Consider the following 22031-nt stretch of genomic DNA (forward strand, 5'->3'; position numbering starts at 1 on the left):
TTTTTTCAAAATAAAACATCTCCCTAATCCTTATATGGAGATATAAAAATCCCCTTGTCTAAGGTCCTGTGTTTTTTATGGACGTTTTGAGTTGGAGTCAATCAAATTGGATATAGTTTAAAAAGAACCTGTGACACAGGGCAATTTATGTGACAAGCAGCATTTGACTTTCTTTGCTACCAATATCCTAAAGATAGAGGTTCACCTCACAAAGCTCAATGAAGAGAGCTGGCAGTAGCCAATTAATGACCTGGATTAAGACCAAAAGTCGTCCTTGTGAATGCTGAAAACAATTTATTTTGTCACAGATCATCTAGGAAACCCAAACAATTTACTCTGTGAAACAGAATGAGACATTCAATTTGCATTCAAAAAATGTCTCTTAAAGAATTGACTTGAAAGCCAGTGGTAAGTTATCTGCCTTTTGAAAGGAGCATGATTTCAAGAAGGCCATTTCTTTGCATCATTTAATATTTTTGCAAAGCCTTCATTATAATGGAAAGTGGCATATTCTTCTTAATGTTTGACAATGGTAGATGAGTGAAACATGCTTTGACTGCTATTTCAAGAGCTTTGGTATCTGAAACGAAATACACACCTCTGGTAAGCCGTCCGATTCTACCCATGTATACCCATAAATCCTACTTTCTGCAAATGTATCTAGGACTGAAACTTTAGTCCTTTGTGAAATGAAATAAAATACTTTTACTCTATCTTCAGTTCAAACTAGAAATAATAATCTTATAAGTTTTTTGTGATTTTCTACAAAATTATACCGGTAGTTGCAGAGACACATGGACCGGACTGAGAAAAGACACTGCAATAACTTCAAATCTGACTTGACCCTCTGTGTTTGTGTTTTGCCCCAGAGGAGAATTCATCCTGGGACCACAGCAGGTAATCTCCATGCCCTTATGCCATAACTGCAAACTCTTCCCTCTCCCACACAAAACTACTATAAAAAGAATCACACAAGATTTAGCATAGGCTTAGTGTGTCACCTGCCATTCTGGGTGACTATCCCTCTTTTGGCAGCAAGTCAATTTCTTTTGGTTTTTAATTTATATAAAACAATATGAAGTCATTATAGTTTAAAGTCTTAGGGAAAATTAATTTGATGCAGGAGATTAGTGATGGAATTGCTAATTTTATGGGGGAATCTGTGAAGGGTGGGAGAACACATCTATTTCCTCCCATCTCCCTTTAAGTTTCTGACAAAAGTCTAGGTTAACTTGAATCAGATAAAATCATTTTTATATTATATTCAACGGTTCCCTGACTTGCTTCCAATGGCATGGTTCATATTAAGTAAGACAAAATAAACAGAAAACTGTTTAACATCATAAAAACTAAAATATAATTAAAACCATTAGTGAAAACAAGCTTCAAATCAAGCCAAAGGCCTGGGAAAAGAGAAACAGAAGGCCAGAATGCCCAAACAGTTGGAAGCAAGTATTATTTATACAGGTTAAGGATTTCTATACCACAGGTCTTCAGGCAGTTTACAACCAAGAAAATAATAAAACCAATTTTTCCAAAGTCTTTCAAACGCACTACAAATCCTAATCAAAGTTCAATAATAGAATAGAATAGAATAAAAATCATATTATTATATGACATTGAGCATTTAGATTCTACACTGTGGCGAAACAAAATACTTTTGGTGCCTCCCAGTAATGGGTTAATTAATTAATTCAAACTGACAAACCAATACATTCTGACCCTGGAATTCCGAAAGAAGATATTGTTGCAATAATTTAATCATCAGTCTCCAGTCATTTTGGGCAGGATTTATGTGCTTCTTTGGCAGCTGCTTCTATATGTTTCTACATGTCTATGCATGCACATTCCATTCCATTACCCAAAGAGAAAGATAGTAAGAAGCAAAATAATAACAGCTCTGAAAAGATCAATCTAATTAATTAGAAACATATTAAACAATTTTAAAAGAGAATGTAAATAAGTCATAGAAGGAAACCTCTACACAAACTACATCTGTTATCTCTAGTGCAATGAAGCACTGCATATTGAAGTGGATCTTCCAACACGAAGCACCTCTTTCAAAAGCTTTACATTGAGACCTACCCCACATGTTCTGGAACTTGTTTTGATTTCAAGCAATTGGAAAAGAATCAAGACTATTCATTCATTCATACTATCTTTATTGTTTTTATAAATAATTCAAGGTAGTTGGATTAGGAACATATCCTATTTTTCCAACAACAACAGCCCTGTGAGGTGGATTGGGCTGATAGAGAGTGACTGGCCCAAAGTCACCAAGCAACTTTTATATGCCTAAGGCAGGACTAGAACTCAGAGTCTCCTGGCTTCTAACCTGGACCAAACTGCCTCTTTGAAGTCTCAGGTGATTGCCTTCTAAAAGAAAATTTGTTTTTTCAGCTTGGTCTGTCAGCTGAATGGGCCACTCATTAGTTCCTAAGTGTAGGGATGGATGATATCATCCTCCTTCCCCTCCCCAGCTCACTCTAAATACACCCCATACCCATTTTAGCTTTGATTCAAAACTGCTGTGTTCTGACCTGAGCCCATCAAAAAGGTGGACTTTAGCAATTCATTTCATCCTAGTAGCAACCCCAACTTCAACTGGCTACAGGGCCTGACACACCCCTTTCCCTCCAGTAGATGGTCACTGTCAAGGGGAGCCATTTTGTTCTGTTAACAGATAAAAGAAGGTCTTCAGTCTAATCCCCTACTCAAGCAGGCAACCCTATACTATTCCAAACAAGTGGTTGATCAGTCTCTTCTTAAAAACTTCCAGTGTTGGAGCATTCACCATTTCTGGAGGCAGATTGTTCCACTGATTAATTGTTCTAACTGTCAGGAAATTTCTCCTTACTTCTAGATTGGTTCTCTCCTTGATTAGTTTCCATCCGTTGCTTCTTATCCTGCCTTCAGGTGCTTTGGAGAATAGATTGGCCCTCCTTTTCTTTGTGGCAGCTCCTCAAATAATGGAACACTGCTATCATATCACCCCTAGTCCTTCTTTTCACTAGACATTCCCATACAGTTGCTGCAACTGTTCCTCATATGTTTACACTGATATGTTTATATGAAGTACCCTTCATATGTTTCTATCTACTGGGCTCTTGCATTCCCTGTGATTGGCAATTTTTATTTTTTCCATAGTGTGATCAAATAATGTTCAGATTGATCTAATAATGACCCATTAAATCAACAAATTATCTTTAACTGTAGAAGCTCATACTTCATTGAACTCTTAGGTCTCCCAGTGGACACAACTTTCTATGCTTCCACTGCATTCCCACCTCTTTCAAACCCACAGTACATTTCCCCTTTCTCGTTTTCAAAAAAACCTCTTTAAGTTGCAGTGCTACTTACTTCTATGATACTGAATCACTTTTTCATCCTTGCTACAAAGTTTCCATGGAACTACAGAGCAATATAGGAACAAAAGAACAATCTGTTTCCTATTGCTTTGATTACTGCAGCAGTAGAATAATGATGGAACCGTAAGGGAAAAAAATCTGTAGTAATCTCAGAGGAGATAACTGAGTTCTGGTAGTGATGGTAGGAAAAGCAAAAAGCTTGAAAATGACAAATCAGGCCATGCAGTGGTTGTAGACCAATTGAGCACCAGCCCATTGCTAATCAAAATGATATATCAAGAAAATTCAGAAGCATCATGGGAAATGAGACCGCTGGGCAAAATTGTCCTAAATATCCTGAAAGTACAAAGGTTTGTAGTAAATGCAATAGTGTTTTTAGTGAAAAGAGGTTCTGCCTCTTTTCACTAAAGGAAAAAAGGGAAAAAAAGGAAAACAAATCTAGCCAAATGCAGTTCAAAAATTAATATTTCTTTGCCATAACTCAGGGTAAGCAACCTTTTAATGACCAACCATGCATTTCAAGTACATTGACACCCAGGACCCAATAGTTGGAATGGTTAGAAAGATTTTAATTCTTTTCTGGATCTGAAAGATTGATCAGCACTTTTTTGCTTCACAAATTAGACTGCTTATTTCAAGAATTACCACCTTTTTTCTCCATGCTAGAAATAGTACAAAATCATGACACTGATTTCTGAAAACTGTAGTCAAGTGTGGCTTTGGGAGCTACTGTATAAGAAAATTGTCCAGAGGCTTCATGCAATAGGTGAATAAGTGACCGTCATAAGACCTTCTAATATTTTTAATTAGGTTCACAGAGCACATTTTTAAATAACTGATCTTTATCAGCTCATACCGCAGCCAACACAAACAATTTGATTTGGCCAGGAAAAAAACAACTTGCTGAAATGTAGTAATAAAGCATTGTGAAATAGGAGTATCCAAAAAATGTCAAAATGGTATGATCAATGGATTGCTTGTTTTTATGTGAGCTTCCCTCTTGATGTTTTTGACCATACTCTGTGAGCACCCTTGGTGAAATAGCAGATAATGTACTTACCTGAATACGACCAATCAACAGCTTCTTCAAATTTTCGCTGTGGTCGAAAATAGCCAAGAATCAGTTCTAAAGACAAACAAGCAACATAAAAAGTTAATGTTAAACAGCAGAGAGGATTATTTTAAATATTATTTTAGTGACACAGTGTAATTGCCTGTACAAGAGGTAGCATCTGGTTGACTTTGGGCCTGGAAGCTAAAATGTAATGCCTGGAAGACTTCAGGGAGACTTCTCTATGGACTGCCCTGGGAAGTGGAGAAAATACCTTGAGAGGAAAACCACGGCAAAGTCATGTCTGTCTTGTGGCCAAGAAAAGTACATGGACATGACCCTAAATTCTCCAAGAGTCAATATCACACTGAAATTTACTTTGACCTTTCTTAAAAATAACAAATGCCTATCTGTCTAAATATGCATTTAATTTGTACTACTCTAAAAGAAACCTTCACTTAGTTCTTCTTTCCATTGTCCTAGTCTTTACTTCTTAAATCAATGTAGCTTTCCAAAGTGCACTGGGAAACTATTTATTTATTTATTTATTTATTTATTTATTTGTTTGTTTGTTTGTTTGTTTATAAGATTTGCATGGCCATCCACTCACTCTCGATGATTCTGAGTAATTTACAAACATAAAAATATAAAATATAAAGAATATAAAAGAATAAAAACAATACCCACAACCACCACCACCCTGGCGACAACAAGCAATCAAACAAGCTATCTGATGGGCTCCATCCCACTCTGGCTTCCACAGGTCCATTGGCAGAGCCAGGTCTTCAGGGCCCTACGAAAGAATGTCAAATCTCTGTGGGGGTGATATTCCAAAGGGAGGGAGCCACCACAGAGAAAGCCCTTGTTCTGAGTCCTGCCAGATGTACCTTCTTAGGAGATGGAACCCACAGCATTCCCTGTCTTCCCATTCTAGGTGCAGGAAGCACAAAGCTAGACCAAAATCTGAGAACTGACAACATTTCCTAAGCCAGTCTTCACCATCTAGGACACAAATATTCTTTCATGAGTACAGAATTACTTTTTTGCAACAGTGAAAGCTTTCATATGTTGAATAGTCAAGATTCCTTGTGTGATGAAAAAAATCACATTCAAATTTTCTGCCCCAATACATCTAACTACTTTAAATGCTGGAAAAGAAACCAAATTCCTACTGTTAGAACCAAGAACTTTCCAATCACCTATAAAAGTGATGAAGTAAAACTCTCAAGCTGTGTCCAAAATGGTTGAAGTGAATATTATGTGCATTCCACTATTATGATTAACAAATCAGGTAGTATCATTAGCATTATCAAAACTCGTGTTCCTTCCATAAAAAATTAACATTTAAGCTTATCTGTCTTCTTGAAATTTATTTATTTATTTATTTGATTTATATACCGCCCTTCTCCCGGAGGACTCAGGGCGGTGTACAGAGCAATAAAATAAGAATACATTAGATAAATAATTTTAAAACCCAAATCCATCAGGCCAGGCCGGCTTGTTGGAATAGATAAGTTTTTAGATCACGCCGGAAGGAGCGAAGGTCGGGGGCCATCCGGAGTTCAGCTGGTAAGCGGTTCCAAAGGATTGGTGCACCCACCGAGAATGCTCTCCCCCTGGGGGTCACCAGCCGACATTCTCTGACCGGTGGTACCCTGAGGAGGCCCTCTCTGTGGGAGCGCACAGGACGGAGGGATTTTGACGCTGGCAGTAGGTGCTCCCGTAGGTAATCCGGACCCACGCCATGTAGGGCTTTGTATGTCATCACTAGCACCTTGAATTTCACCCGGAAGGCAACTGGAAGCCAGTGCAGCTCATGGAGCAGAGGTGTAATATGGGAGTATCGGGAGACCCCCAAAAGAACTCGTGCAGGTGCACTCTGCACCAGCTGAAGCTTCCGAGTGTTTCTCAAGGGCAGCCCCATGTAAAGAGCGTTGCAGTAGTCTAGACGAGAGGTCACAAGTGCATGGGTGACTGTACGCAAGGCCTCCAGGTCCAGATAGGGTCGCAACTGGCGCACCAGATGAACCTGGGCGAATGGCCCTCTAGTCACAGCTCCTATATGATCTTCTAAGGAGATCTGTGTATCTAAGAGGACACCCAGATTGCAAGCCTTATCTACGGGGGGTAATAACTCACCCCCAATATTAAGAGATGGAATAATCTGAATATCCTGACATGCCGGTATGTACAGCCATTCAGTCTTGTCCGGGTTGAGTTGAAGCCTGTTCCTCCCCATCCATTCCCGGACCGCTTCCAGGCAACGGGACATCACGTCGAGGGCATCACTGATGTGGTTTGGGGTCGAGATGAAAAGCTGGGTGTCATCAGCATACTGATGATAACCCACTCCAAAACCACGGATGATCTCACCTAGCGGCTTCATATAGATGTTAAACAGGAGAGGTGAGAGGACCGACCCCTGAGGAACTCCATGAGAGGCCTCGGGGTCGATCTCTACCCACCCGCCAACACCCACTGTGAACGTTCCAGAAGGTAGGAGGAGAACCACTGAAGAACAGTGCCTCCCACTCCCAATCTCCTGAGACGCCGCAGTAAGATACCATGGTCGATGGTATCAAAAGCCGCAGAGAGGTCTAATAGGACCAGGACAGAGGAATAACCCCTGCCCCGAGCCCGCCAGAGATCATTCATCAGAGCGACCAATGCCGTCTCCATGCTGTGTCCGGGCCTGAAACCCGATTGGTACGGGTCTAGATAATCAGTATCTTCAAGGAACAGAGGAAGCTGATGCGCCACTACGCTCTCAACAACCTTCGCAAGAAAGCGAAGGTTGGAGACCGGGCGAAAGTTGTTTAAAACAGCTGGGTCCAGGGACGGCTTTTTGAGGAGGGGTCTCACCACCGAAATATATAAGTAGAACCAATGTTGCTTTATATTATCTACTAGTCTTAATGCAAAATTAATTTTTGCAATAAAAATATATTTTTCCACCATAGTATAGATATTTTTATCTGGCTCATATCTTTTTCTATCTAGATGGTAATTTTGAAATGTTCTTATCTACTATTTTAGATAATATTGGATATTATAAATAAATAATACTGGGTATTTCCTTGTCATAGTAATCCCAGATATTTAATAATTTGGAACAATATATAAAACCTAATATTAACTCTATGAGCTTTAGAATTTTCTTGCCAACTGCCAAGTGACTGTCCAGTTTATTGAATATCCACTATATTTATTATACCTACATATCTTACCTAAAAAATTATCAATGCTTGTTGACAATCTTTTTTTTAAAAAAATCACTTGCTCATTACAGCATGTCATTCAGCAAACATTTTTTTAAAATTTTGTGTTTGTTTCATTAAGCATATTAGGGGTAAATTAAAGGTGGTAAAGAAATCTTTGATGAGTTTCACATTGCACTTTAATTAATAATGAAATAAGAGTTTCACATTGCATTTTAATAGTGAAATAGTTTCACATTGCATTTTAATTAATAGTGAAATAATCCCATTGATTATTGGTTGTATGACAGAAGGAAATGGTATTCCAAGATATACATTCTATTAAAAAAAACCTAAGCTTCTGCAACACTTAATTGAAACTTGATTTGAGCAGAATTCTAATAATTCCAGAGGTATACGTTAGATAGCTGTTGTTATTTTCTGGTACATCTATAATGGCATACTATGACTTGGCAAGTGAGAAAAATAATCTCCCAACTACTTGTCAAATATAATTCTATTAGAAAAGATTGAGTTTAATTAATTGTTATCTCCAAAGATCAAATTATATCTACAGACACTTATAGTTTATGAAGTAAATATGCCTGAGTCATATGAAGAGTGTCTATCGCCACTTCCTTTTCTTGAATTTCTTTATCTGCATTTTCTATTATCTGTTGCTTTTCTTAATTATTAAGCACCCACTAAAGTATTAATTAAAACTATGTGAAATTTGCACATAAAAACTCCTTAAGGATTTTAATGAAAAAGAAAATGATAATCCAATGAAACAGAAGTGTATATTATGTGCACATTCACAGGCACATACATTTATCATCAGTTAATAAGTGTCAAATGATGCTAATTCCAATATTTAAACTATAACAATATTTCTTCCTCAAGCCATCATTGTTTTAAATAAATAAAAATGGATGAACAAAACAGGAGCAAAAGTAATTTAGAATGCACTTGACAAATACTGAATATATTACATAATTAAATAAGAAAAACATGATTACTATGTGATGGATGACTATTATAAATTGAACAGGTTTGAATAGCATTGTTATTGTGTTATGTCTTAGTATAATACTTTAGAAGAATTAGCATATTGTCAAAAGAAAATAATGAAGAAAATTTTGGCTTTCAGATTATTTTTAAATTTACCTTATTTATTCTGGACCAGACTATGGATTTATCTACTGCAGTTTGTCTTAAGACTACCCAATACAATGTTTACAGGGGACCCACAAATAGCATGTGCTGTTTATGTTCCCTAGCAACTAGTATTGAGAAGCATGAACGTTTTGATATTAATAATAAGTAACCACTGAGTTTTACTCTTCATGAAATACAGGTATGCACTTGTCTATTTTAATGCATTCCAGAAGATATCAAATTGCTGTCAAGTTATCCTTATATCTGCATTGTACAATAAGATAAATATGAGTGTTCATATGTATTAAAGTCAATGGATTTATAAAATTATTTTTCATTTTAAACTAGGGCTAGTTGAACTCTCAGAGAGGAAATTTAAGAATTCACAATGAAATCATAGCAAGCAAGAATACTGAGTAGGATAAAAACAACACTGAAATCAAGCTTGAAAATATATTTGAAGAACTGCAAAATCATTGCTGAAAGTGGATTAAGTAGCCAATTCGTCTTATTTCCAGAAGAGATTCTCTATCATACTCTGTAACAAGGTAAATGTAAATATTTGTACACAAAATCAATATTTAACTCTCTATAAAAAGGAAACCAGCAACACCAGCCGTCTGTATCTACAAACGGACTGACAGACAAGATAACTCCATTATTTCATCAAGAGGATGCATTTAGTATTTCAATCCAGTTTAGTGTTTTAGTTTCAGTTCTTAGAAGTACTTAAAGATAACTTCACACAATCCGCTGCAGAAGTCTCTTTTAGAAGATATTATGCCATGGATATTTTTGGCCAGGTCATTCATATCTCAGCAACACAAACGCAGTGCAAACATTTATGGAAATTCACAATGTTTTCATTCATGCATTGATCATTACTTAAAACTCAAAGCCAGATTGAATTACAGTTCATCTCTTATACCAAACAAAACCGTCTTCTTTCTAATTCTTAATACCGATAAGAGAAGCTCTCTCTCTCTCTTTTTTTTCTTTTCTCTCTCTTCTTAAAAGGAACACTTACCGGTATTTCCATTAATTCCAATGTTTAGGTGGAAATTTTACAACTTATGTAGCCAAACCAGTACCACTCATGAATAAAAGAAAAGTATTCAGTAGCCTCTGGAGTATCAGCTTTGCAAAAATAAAGCACTTATTGAGAGAATGCAAAAATGAAGAAAAGCACAGCCCAGTGAGACACACAGTGTTGCAATGGCTACAAAATGCTGACTGATTATTGCAGAAATGGAAACTGAAACGTGTGGATTATTGGAATGAATACTGAGAAGGGAACCCTTGTTTCCTTGTATCTCCAACTCTCCCCTGAATGCCAGTCCTCAGGAAGTTAAATCTACGTAGATAAAGGATTCTGAGAAGAGAGCTCTGTCCTTATAGTTAGGATTCCTTCAGTGGTGGGATTCAGATGGTTCACACCTGTTTGATAGAAGCGGTAGCTAATTTTTTTTCCAGTTTGGAGAACCAGCTGGAGGAGGCCTCCCAGGCCTAGAATGCCCTGCCAGAAGTGCATGGGTGCCAGTTCCAGAAGTCTGTTCTAGGCCTTGGAGGCCTGGAGGAGGATTCCCAGGCCTAGAACGGCCCATTGGAAATGCGTGGATGCCACTTCTGGAAGTCCGTTCTAGGCCTTGGATGCCCAGGCCTGCATACACTCAGAGAACCAGTTGTTCAGGTATTTGAATCCCACCACTGGATTCCTTCCTTCCTTCCTTCCTTCCTTCCTTCCTTCCTTCCTTCCTTCCTTCCTTCCTCCCTCCCTCCCTCCCTCTCTCACTTAGCTCTAGATAGCTAACAGCCTTTATTTTGATAGACCTGGGCCTAGCTTCTTTTTTCTGGTCTTTTGAAACCTCTCAATTGCTGAGCTACTTTAGAACCCTTTCGCTGATTTGATATGATGTTTGATCTTTTATAATTTTATGTTCTTTGTAATGCTGTACTGTTTGCAGTGCTGACAAGTTTTATATTGTATTATTTTGTGTGTTAATTCATCAAGAAGTTGCATTCTTTGTTTTGGTGACTACAGCTACATCATATTCTATGTCCCATCAATGACATATAATGATAATACAATGGAAAATAAATATTGCCCAGTATTTATTTTATTTTGCAGTCCTATTTCAGCTACTGTGCCCAAGATTAAAATCAAATTATATATCAAATTATAAATAAAAATCAGAGTAAATATTAAAAAACAGCATTTGGGATATACTTTATGAATTTAAATAATATTCTACTACAAAATATACAAATGTATCCAATGTCTAAATACATTCAGAAGGACATGATCAGAAATATTTCTCTGGAATATATGTCACTATAAAAAATATATAGTTATAATCCATTTAATATACTCTCAAATGTGAAATTATCACTTACAGGTACAATTGCTGAAATAATCGAGAAATATGTAACAGAATTAATAACTTTTATGGCAGTTTCATTTTATATTCATTTGATTAGCTCTTTTAAACAAAAAGATGTGTAGTAAATGCATGAGCACACACATACACACACAAATGTTCTATTAGCTAACTAGAAAAGTAATACTATATAATCTCATTATTGCACTGTTTGAGAAAAAATGATTGTATAAAGATTTGAGTATAAAAATATGTAATATGCAGTCTTGAAACAGTCAGCCAATACGGATTATGAAAAGAGTTTCATTTATGTACCATCCAGAAGAGCCGTCCACTTAGTTTTCCACTTCTACCTTCCATATATATAGTGGAGAACTAAGTGGACGGCTCTATTTTTTATACACACATGCCACCTGGGGGGTGGTGAAGGGTTGGGCAGAGGGCTAAGGCCAAGTAAGTGCTGGCCTAGGGCAGCAAAGCTTAGGGGGCCCTCCTTCTGAATAACTGAATTGTAAAAATGCAAATCTTTGCACCAGCAAGAGGTGGCAACATCATTCACTATGGCCTAGAGCAGAGGTAGGCAACCTCGGCTCTTTTATGACTCATGGACTTCAACTCCCAGAATTCCTGAGTCAGCTGACTCAGGAATTCTGGGAGTTGAAGTCCATGAGTCATAAAAAAGAGCCGAGGTTGCCTACCCCTGGCCTAGAGGCACCATATACCATTTGGATAAGCAACACAGGAGTCAGAGCCAGTGTGCTATTACATGAATGAAACTAGGACAAAAAGTCATCAGAAAGTACATTCCAACTCCCACCTGGAGTTGGTTATTCACAGCCTGAAATTGCTTTCAACATTTTCCCACAGAATTGAATTAGATTTTCTTTCTTCGACCCTTTAAATAGAGAACAACTTCTATAATCTTCCTCAAACCATTTGTCAGTTTTGGTTTAGTTATGCAAACATACACAGCTACAGAACAGTTTCTCAGCTGAAAATTGTGCCAACTATTTGTATTATCATAGAACTGGTTCCTTGTTTAATCCTTAACAAAAGTGGTCTAAGAATCATTTTCCCCAACATTTCCTTTAACAAAGCTCAGGGCTTTTAAAAACAATTTAAAAGCATCCCCTTTTCATCTGGAATAAACTTTTATATCATATAAACCTACCGGTAATTAGGGAGTTGACGTATTTGCTTTTGAGCCCAAGGCTGGAAATGTTTTAAGGTTTAATTACTGCTTTCTGTTGCAAGCTGTTTTTCTAATACCTTTCTTAAATCAAGAACAGATGTAACTACTCTAATCATACAGGAGATGTCATTGCATTAAAAAAAATCACTTACTGAAAAGTATAAAAACATAAAGATGAAATCTATTGGTGTGGTTTAATCATGACGTATTATACTATACATTATTATTATATTTCAGACATTATACATATATTTATTTGTAATTATTTCATATTTAGATAAGATTCATTTTAACAGCTGAAGTATCTTCTACTTTTTATGGAATTGATGAGATCCTGTCATTTGGTTATATATTTACAACTCCCATCTTTCCTTTTTTTAAAAAAAAATGAATTGGCCTCTATCCTTCTCACTAAATGTTAGAAATTCACCTAAAGCTGATGAAAGAGAAAAAGAAAAAAAAGACAAGGAGAGAAAATGGTTGGAACATGATATCCATGTGGTGAAATTTCTGTAATATACCTCCATACTACTGCCTTTGAAGACCACTTCAATTATTATATCAGTCCTTAATGCAGCAGCTTGGATATTGATTAGTGCAAGTTGCTATGATCATATTATACCTAATTTGCAAGCTATGCATTGATTAGTAGGGTTATTGGTGCAATGCAAAGAACTACAGGTAGTCCTTGACTTACAACAGTTCATTTACTGCAGACATGTCAAACTCGCGATGTCACAAGACGTCACGCAACGTATTGGGACGGTTTTGCCATTGCTGGCAATGGGGTGGATGCAGCTTCCAGATGACGCATCCAGCCCATGGGCCGGCAGTTTGACACCCCTAATTTAATGTGTATTCAAAGTTACAACAATACTGAAAAAAGTGACTTATGACCGTTTTTCACACTTATGGCCATTGCAGCATCCCCATGGTCACATGATCAAAATTCAGATGCTTGGCAATTGGTTCATATTTATGATGGTTGCAGGGTCCCAGGATCATGTGTTTACCTTTTGCCACCTTCTGACAAGCAAAGTCAATGTGGAAGCTAGATTTACGTAACAATCATATTAACTTAGCAACTTCAGTGATTCACTTAATAACTGTAGCAAAAAATATGATAAAATGGACCTGAAACTCACTTAACAAATGTCTCAGCAACATAAACTTTGGGCTCAATTGTCAAGGACTACCTGTAATTTTGAGTTTTATGCCCTGCTGGTGGTGTTTTATGAGATAAGAGAGATTGAACCAGGCAACTTTGCCTATATAAGTCCATACATTATTAATACAGAAAGGTGTTTATCTTAGCTGGGTAATACTACAAATCACTGGTGTGGAAATTTAAAAAGTAATTCTGTCTTCATTGCCAGTTGCTTATTTAAATTTGTGAGAAGGCTCATTTTTGCACAATGATTTCGCATCATAGAGTCTACAAATTTTAGAGATGTTCTTTTGGATTTCATTAGACAAAATCAGATAATTAAAAAAGCCATCAAGGGTGATAGATCTTTTATGTAGTCCATTAAGTGATTGAACTGTTTTAAATAAAGGAATACAGTGTTCTAAAAAAATGTAGCTTTCGTTCAAAGTGTTTCCAGGAAAAATAATTGTGCTTAGCTTAATTTAATGCAACTTATGTCTTGGTAGCTTATAATAATGGAAAAAAATAAAAAGCCTGCACAGACCTTTTTTTAAAAAAAATTACTCAATTATTAACTGTTATACAATAGCTAGTGATTTTTAAGGAAAAATCATCTGGTATCTCACTAGTATATTTATAAATTAAAAGATCTATTGCACTATTTTTATGGATACTAGCAAAAGAAGAAAAAGAAAATACTGTATTTTCTGGCGTATAAGACGACTTTTTAACCCATGAAAATCTTCTCAAAAGTCAGGGGTCGTCTTATACGCCGGGTGCTGAAACTTTAGGGACAGGGCTGGCTGGAAAGCCTGGAGCGGATCTCCCATTTGGTCTGCGCAGGGAAAGCGGGACCAATTGGAGAAGAAGCTGCAGTCTGTGATTTTTTACAGGCTGGGATCTGGGCGTCTTTCCTTCTAAAATTGAAGAGCAGCTGCAGTCTATCCCAACTTGAAAGGCAGGTGGGGAATGCAGCAGTCAGAGCAGCTGCTTAGCTCTAAGGACACATTTGACTCAGGAACTGGGCGGGCTGGCTGGAAAACCTGGAGCGGATCTCCCATTTGGTCTGCGCTGGGAAAGCTTTAGAGTGAATTAGGAAAAATTTAATCCACTTGCACTGTTTTATGTTTACATGTTTGATGACAAACAGCCTTATGTTTATAAGTGACAGTTTTCCTACTAAGTATCTGCATGTCATAAGCATTTGAATTAAAATTACCATATTAAAATCAAATCTGATGTTTTTTAATTTTTATTTGGTGTGCGTTGGAAGAGGGGTAGTCTTATACGGCGAGTATAGCCCAAACCCTATAATTTAACAGGAAATGTAGGGGGTCGTCTTATAGGCCCAGTCGTCTTATACGCTGGAAAATACGGTACTTAAGAGCTTGGAGTGCAAATACAATATAAAGTATCCTGGGAGATTGTATCCTGGGAGATAAAGTATCCTGCTGATAAGACTCTGTACAAAAATGATATTTATTTGAGTTGTATTTCTCAAATAATTTACTGTTCATTCAGTTACATTTTTTTCTAGTTTAAGTCCTATGTGCTCTCAAAGCAGCAAAAATCAGGAAAAAATAAGTTCAGTTTTAAAAAATCAGTTGATGAAAGGGACCTGTTGTTCCCAATTGGCTGTTAAATCATTATCTACAGTAGCATCACTACACAAATGACAATACATATATATGTATACAAATGATGTAAACTGATGCAAAAGTTCTAAATGTAATGTACTGATCCATATTTAAATGCCTTATCTGGATTTCTTTAGTTGAAATAAGACTTCTTTTTAGTGGTAGGTGAAGTTTGGACAGAAACTTTATCACCTGTACCTGAAGTTCGATTCATCAAGTTCTGTGAAACTGAGGATACATTACACTACATTTTTAAATTAATAAACTCTAAATTTGTATTTTTAATAGATCTTAGTTCTAGACTGACCTTCAAGACAGGGATGGATGACAACCATTCTGCCTCAAAGATATACTCTGTCAAAACTGCTCTCCATGTATTCCTATGTGCTTAAGCTTTGCTAGTGAAGATTAATTTTATAATTAATAATTAATTTTACCAAGAATCAGGATTATGAGTTAGATTCAGATTTATTATTTGTCTTACTTTAAAAAAAATCAACTATTTTTTCTAAAGAGTGTAGGACAATTTATCTAGGTCATCCATCATTTTATCTGAATTTTAATCTAAGATTACATTGCAACAGATCAGAGACTTCCTTTGCAGATTACAAGGATAAATATAAACAGGCTGTAGGATAAACAGGTATATTGCCATGTCTCTGGGTTACAGTTACAGTATGTTTATTTATTCATTTATTGATCAAACTTATATCTTGCTTTCCCTTGGAAAGCTCATGATACCTAGCAGAGATTTAGTCCACAATCAGTCATGGAATGAACTGGATCTTCCTAGTCTCGTTCCCACATTTTCACTATATCATATTGGCATTGTACTTGAAAAATGCCTTCCTTTCAATGCAACAAACATATGTTTGGGTCTGACATATATTGTATCTATGCATAGAAATGCAACACTAACAATAGTTCATCTTTAACAACAAAATGAAGGTAACTTCATATATAGAGGAGCAGATTTTCTCTTGTTTATGTTGCATTGAGTGAATACGGAATACATTGTTCTGATTTTCCATGCAGTCATTGTTTCTTAGATGTTCAGTGGAGACATACCAATTATAACAAGGATTTAGTGCAATACAATAAAATAAAGCCACTGTTACATATGATAGACTATGATGAAGACACTATATGCTTCTTCCCATGGCGGGGTTAAGCCTTTTGGTTACATACAGGAATATACTTGATTCTTCATCTTGAAGTTTTTACTGAACGCTGTTCAATTTCAATAAGTTGAAGTATTTTGAATGACAGTATGTGAACATAGGTAGAGTAGATTGAACATAAGCAGTGTACATGAACTTTTCTAATTAAAACCTGAAGAGAATTGCAGAATTCATCAGTATCACCACAGTGTTAATGTACCATGGTGTATTCATTTATTTAGGTTAGAGTAGCCAAAATTATTTTATAAGGAATTTGAACACAATTTCGTCTACTTAGTTTTATGAACATTATTGGCAGAAAGAAAATGAAAGATTTTTTTTATTTACAGGACTTTTTAATTCTCTTGACTGATGTATGGTAGTTTTTCTTCTTGAGATAATTGCTTATAAACCACCTGACTCCTTTTAAAAACATTTTAATGGTGCTGTGCTTTCAGATCTATTATGTTCTCAGCATACAACTGATCCATTCACCTTGTTCATTTGAGCTGGTCTATTTGTTGCCTTAATCTACTTTTCACAACCTTGTCATTTATTCTTAGTCATAATCCACACACTTCACTTTATTTGTTCCTTTAATTTATATGGCTGCCTATTGTACATATGTGATTCTGGATATCCAACAGCATATTAAAAGCACTAGGAATAAACCCAAAAAACATTCAACCATACAACAACATTTCATTTAACCTTTTGACCATTTATGCCTTGGAGCACAAACAATAAGTACTTCAATGCTGCACAAAATGCTAGCAGGGTTGTGGGCCCATCTAATCTCAGGGATATATTGTTCCAAAAGACAAAAAAAAGATCCATTCCTGGGCCCTATTACATGACATTCTTTAATTGAGAGGACTTGGCCCCATGCCATGAAGGCTTTGTAAGTGATAACCAGCACCTTGAATTCTACTCAAAAGCATACTGCAAGCAGTGTTGCTCATGGTACTTGGGTGTACTGTGGTATACCCATAAAAGCCCAAGGTACTGCTTTCTCAACCAGTTGTAGCTTTCACATCATCCAGACAGTAATCCACTCAGGAGGTACCACCCAGGAGGCAGACAACTGCCACACAAAATGAGATTATGAAAAGTCCTCCTGGTCACAATAGCCATCTGCCACCTAGAAACCGTGAGTCCAGAAGGATGTCCAGATTGCAAACTGGTTTTGCCTGGGATGTACATCCAAAAATGAAAAAACACTGGCTCCAGCGGGGGCCCTACAAGCCATAGCCACTCAGTCTTGCCAAAGTTCAGCCACAAATATGTGAGCTTCTGCTTACTGATCATTTCCTTTCTGAATTTTCTTAGAAAATAGGATGAATACCTACTCAGGGTAAAAAATTAGAACATTTCTCTGCTAGATAGATTCGTTGGGCAAAAAATGCAATGCAATCCCAAACCTACAATTATAAAAAAGAGAGAAAAACTCTGATTTGGAATCCCTGAGAATAGTAGCACTTCCAAGTTCTCTTGGAGAGACCAATTGGTTATGAATGAGCAAAGAGAATAATTCATAAATTAACCATTTTTTAAAAAAAAACTTGCAGTAAGCAAATGCTACTGGATTTAGTTGTATTCAGATGCCCACATTACTTACTGCTTGTTTTCTTGCCTAAACAACTGGTGCCAAAAACCTAAAACATTGCAAAACATGAGTGTGCAATACAGTAACTCATAAAAATCTAAAGTTAAAACTCCTGTTTCCCCATTTCCTGGTGAGTGGTAAGTATATAAACAAAACTTAAGTGGCCAAAATAGAGCCAGTTTGGTCTAATGCAGGGGTGTCAAACTCAATTTTATTGAGGGCCGCATCAGCATTGTGGTTGCCCTCAAGGGGCCGGGTGGGTATGGCCTGGGTGGGCATGGCTAGAGTGCGTATGGCCTACTGGGTGGGCATGGCCAGCTCTACATCATTCGCATCAAGGGTGCCTATGGGGGCCTGGGCAGGAGTGGGACAGATCTGAGGGTCTCTGGCAGAAGGAGGGTCTCTGGGCCAGGGCCAAGGCAGTGGGGGCCGTTCCCTCACTGTTTCCAGGGTGGCTTCACGGGCCACATGAAACCACCGTGGGCCGGATCTGGCCCCCGGGCCTTGTGTTTGACATGTCTGGTCTAATGGTTAAGGCACTGGGCTAGAAAACAGGAGACTATGAATTCTAGCCCTGCCTTAGCCATGAAAGCCAGCTGAGTGACTTGGGGCCATTCACTCTCTCTCCATCTACCTTACCTTGCAGAGTTGATAGAGTAGTGAAAATAGGAAAATGAAGGTGTGGACTATATAATAAAGGTGGGATATCAATCAATCAATCATGGAACATCTACTGTACTTAATTTATTTATTAAGACAATATTGCATGTTAAACTGCTATTGCCAACTTGCTTTCTTCTATATAGCTGTTCAGAGCAATACGTTGTAAAAGAATGTTGCATTTTTAAATGCACTGTGTTCTTGTTGCAATTGACTGGACCATTTGTGACTCTGAACTACTACAGCAATCAAGCAATCAAAGTTAGAAGAATTAAACAATTTATTTTTCTAGCTTATCCTCAGCTTCTGAAGGTCGTTCTTCTTAGATAACCTAAGAAATATTACAAAATTGCCTCCATCTGATATTATTTATTTCCTTCAACTTCACAATATACAGTATGCAGCATTTGATCAATAAGGATCTATAGCAAAGATTCTCAATCATAGATGTGAGTGAGCTTACCTGACATGCATACTACATATATTTTAAAAAAACACATGTGGCCAGTGGTCTAGTGATCTAATGGTTAAGGCACCAGACCAAAAATCAGGAGACTGAATTCTAATCCCACTTTAGGCATGAAAGCTAGCTAGGTAACTCTGGGCCACTCACTCAGCTCAACTTGCCTCACAGGGTTGCTGCTATGGCAAAAATAGAAGGAGGAAGGAGTATGAGGTATGTTTGCCACCTTAAGTTAAAGGCAGATTAAAAAAAAATCTTGCAAGTGTTGCTCACACCAGCAAATAAGACTACCTAAAACTATTTTCATATAAATAGGTAAAGGTAAAGGTTCCCCCACACATTCGTGCTAGTCGTTTCCGACTCTAGGGGCTGGTGCTCATCTCCGTTTCAAAGCCAAAGAGCCAGCACTTGTCAGAGGATGTCTCTGTGGTCATGTGGCCAGCATGACTAGACGCCAAAGGCGCACGGAATGCTGTTACCTTCCCACCGTAGTGGTCCCTATTTTTCTACTTGCATTTTTATGTGCTTTCGAACTGCTAGGTTGGCAGAAGCTGGGATGAGTAACAGGCGCTCACTCTGTTACACGGCACTCGGGATTCGACCCGCCAAACTGCTGACCTTCTGATCGATAAGCTCAGCATCCTAACCCACTGAGCCACCACGTCCCTTTTTTCATATAAATAGTTAACTACAAATCTGAGTTAAATACCTGCCTAATAGGTCACAGAACAGCACCTAACCAGTGAGGTGTGTTCTGGAAAGGAAAGGAAGAATGGCATATGCCTGTCTAACTTAGCAAATGTCTGGGGTTCTTTTTTTTTTTTTAGAAAAGCTGGATTGAAGCATTTTATCCTGCTGGTCCACAAAATGAATTTTTAAACTTTTGATTCACATTGTCCCATTAATTCACTGGATAATTCATACCAGACCATACTTAAGGACAGCATTTCTATAAAATTAAATTTAAGGCTGTCAAGTCACTCTTGCAATGGTAAATGTAGCTGATACAAAATTTAAAGCAAGAGAAAGCCAGTCAAACTGGAAACTCTTAATGGTTTGCCAAGAAAATGTACAAGTTACAGTTGTACAGGCTGAAAAAAGGTCTTTATTCATTAAACTCCATCTGGAGCCCTTTATTTCTACATAATACATTCCATTTTAAAAAACAATAATATGTCAGTAAAACTGAAAAATGTAAGTGTCTTCCAAAAATGTATAATTTTATATCTCATTTTTCTATAAACAACAACGTTACTTATCTATAACTTTTTTCAGGCTTTAATTAAAGTATTGGATTTAAATTAATTTAGATTTTTACCGAAGCATTAATTAGGGGAGGATTAAAAGCAGTTTTCTAAGGATTCTGCTATTTTTAATTCCAGTCTCCAATATTGTGTTAGCCTGGAATGTTTGTGGCTAGTAATGAGTTTCGCAAATAGAATTGGGATTCAGGTGATGTAGCAGCCATTCTTCCGCCAGCAGGCTCCCTCTTTCACTGTTGATAGAAACAGACTTTGAGGAAATAAAACATTCACGTCAAGGTGACTTCAAGTAGAGCAGCTTGAGATTTCATGACTTTGTATTATGTTGCAAGTTATAGTAAGCTTGTCATATGTTAGACATGTTTTATTATACTAGAATAAGGAATAATAATCCAAGAAATGAGGATACAGTTATCTGGACATCTATAACTGCTGAAAGATTGACCAATAAACAAGGTCTGATCCAGAAAGCGATTAACATTGTTCAAGATTTATATGGTTTTCCTCCACGTGTAGCCTGTAGCCCTTTCCTTCATTCTTGGATAGGCTGTAGAATCATTGAATCTCTTTGACGTAAGGAAAAGAAAGCAATAGATGGAAGAGTTTGAAAATCAGGGCCCACATTTATTTATATATATATTTATTACAGTAATATATTCATCAGCACCCTATTCATCAGTTGCTACCTTCCAGTTAATCGTCTTTATAAATACTCTATGGAAGAGGTTTGTTTATGTATTTATTGATTTTTTAAAAAAATAGATGGCTGCTCAGCGCATTCATGGTGACTACAAGAGTGCCTTACAGAAATAAAACCCTCAAATACATAACCCAATAAACTCCACTCCCAGCAACCACAGTCAAACAAACCATGTTCTTCCAAATTCCTCGAAGGATGAAAGAATAAGGGTTGGTGTGACTTCTGAAAACAAGCAGTGCTACAGTTAAGGGTCTACCATGGAGAATGTCAGTTTCCAGTTTTCTCAATGTATAGCTAGATAATTTACAGGAAACCCCTCCAAACACAGATCAGTGTTTACATTTTGATTCTCATCATCCACTGGAGCACAAAATGGGAGTTATCACCACACTACACCACAGAGCTGAAGGCCTGCCTACTAGCAAAGAAGGAAAAGAAAAAGAAATAAAACACATCAAGGAAAGGAAAAAGAAAAAGGAAAAAAAGAAATTATAACTGGTATGTTTTGATGGCACCATTAGAAGGTATCAATTTTAAGGTATAAGCATGTATATTTGCTTGTTTAATTAATTTATAGGCTGCCTGACTCTATCATTACTCTGAATAGCATACAGTATAAGACAATTTAAAGCAATACCAACCAAGAAGCATATCTCTGGAAACAATACCAAACTTCTGACAAACCCCATAAGGAGTCCATCACCCACAATAACCCAAGGCCTAGAGAACAGACCAGTTTTAAGGGTTTATTTGAATAAGGTAAACATGGAGGAGGGCATATGAATCTTGGGATAAGCTGTATCAATCCAAAGGGCAGGAACTAACAGAGAAAGTCCACTTCCCAAATTCCATCATATGACACTATTTAATCTATGGACCCACAACATGCTGACTCTGCCAGATTGTAGGATGACCAGAAACTATGGGAGTCAGACAGTGCCTTGGACCTGTTCCATAAATGGCTTTATAGCTGACAACCTACACCATGAATTGCACCTAGAAGCCTATTGGTAACTAGTGTGGATCATAGAGAAAGAGTGTTGCATGAACAT

The 22031-nt window shown here is 37.1% G+C and overlaps 1 protein-coding gene across 1 annotated transcript in view; it reads right to left on the reverse strand.

Annotated features, from left to right (window-relative positions):
- PTPRZ1 (protein tyrosine phosphatase receptor type Z1) overlaps window positions 1–22031 on the reverse strand; it is a gene marked incomplete at both ends in the record, with an annotated part of 107250 nt that overhangs the window by 71978 nt on the left and 13241 nt on the right. The window contains one exon of the mRNA XM_083366525.1: window positions 4429–4494. Coding sequence (XP_083222651.1) covers window positions 4429–4494 — 66 coding nt within the window. The remainder of the gene's footprint in view (window positions 1–4428; window positions 4495–22031) is intronic.

The sequence above is a fragment of the Vipera ursinii genome (assembly GCF_947247035.1).
Source record: "Vipera ursinii genome assembly, chromosome: 6".
NCBI classification, from domain to species: Eukaryota; Metazoa; Chordata; class Lepidosauria; order Squamata; family Viperidae; genus Vipera; species Vipera ursinii.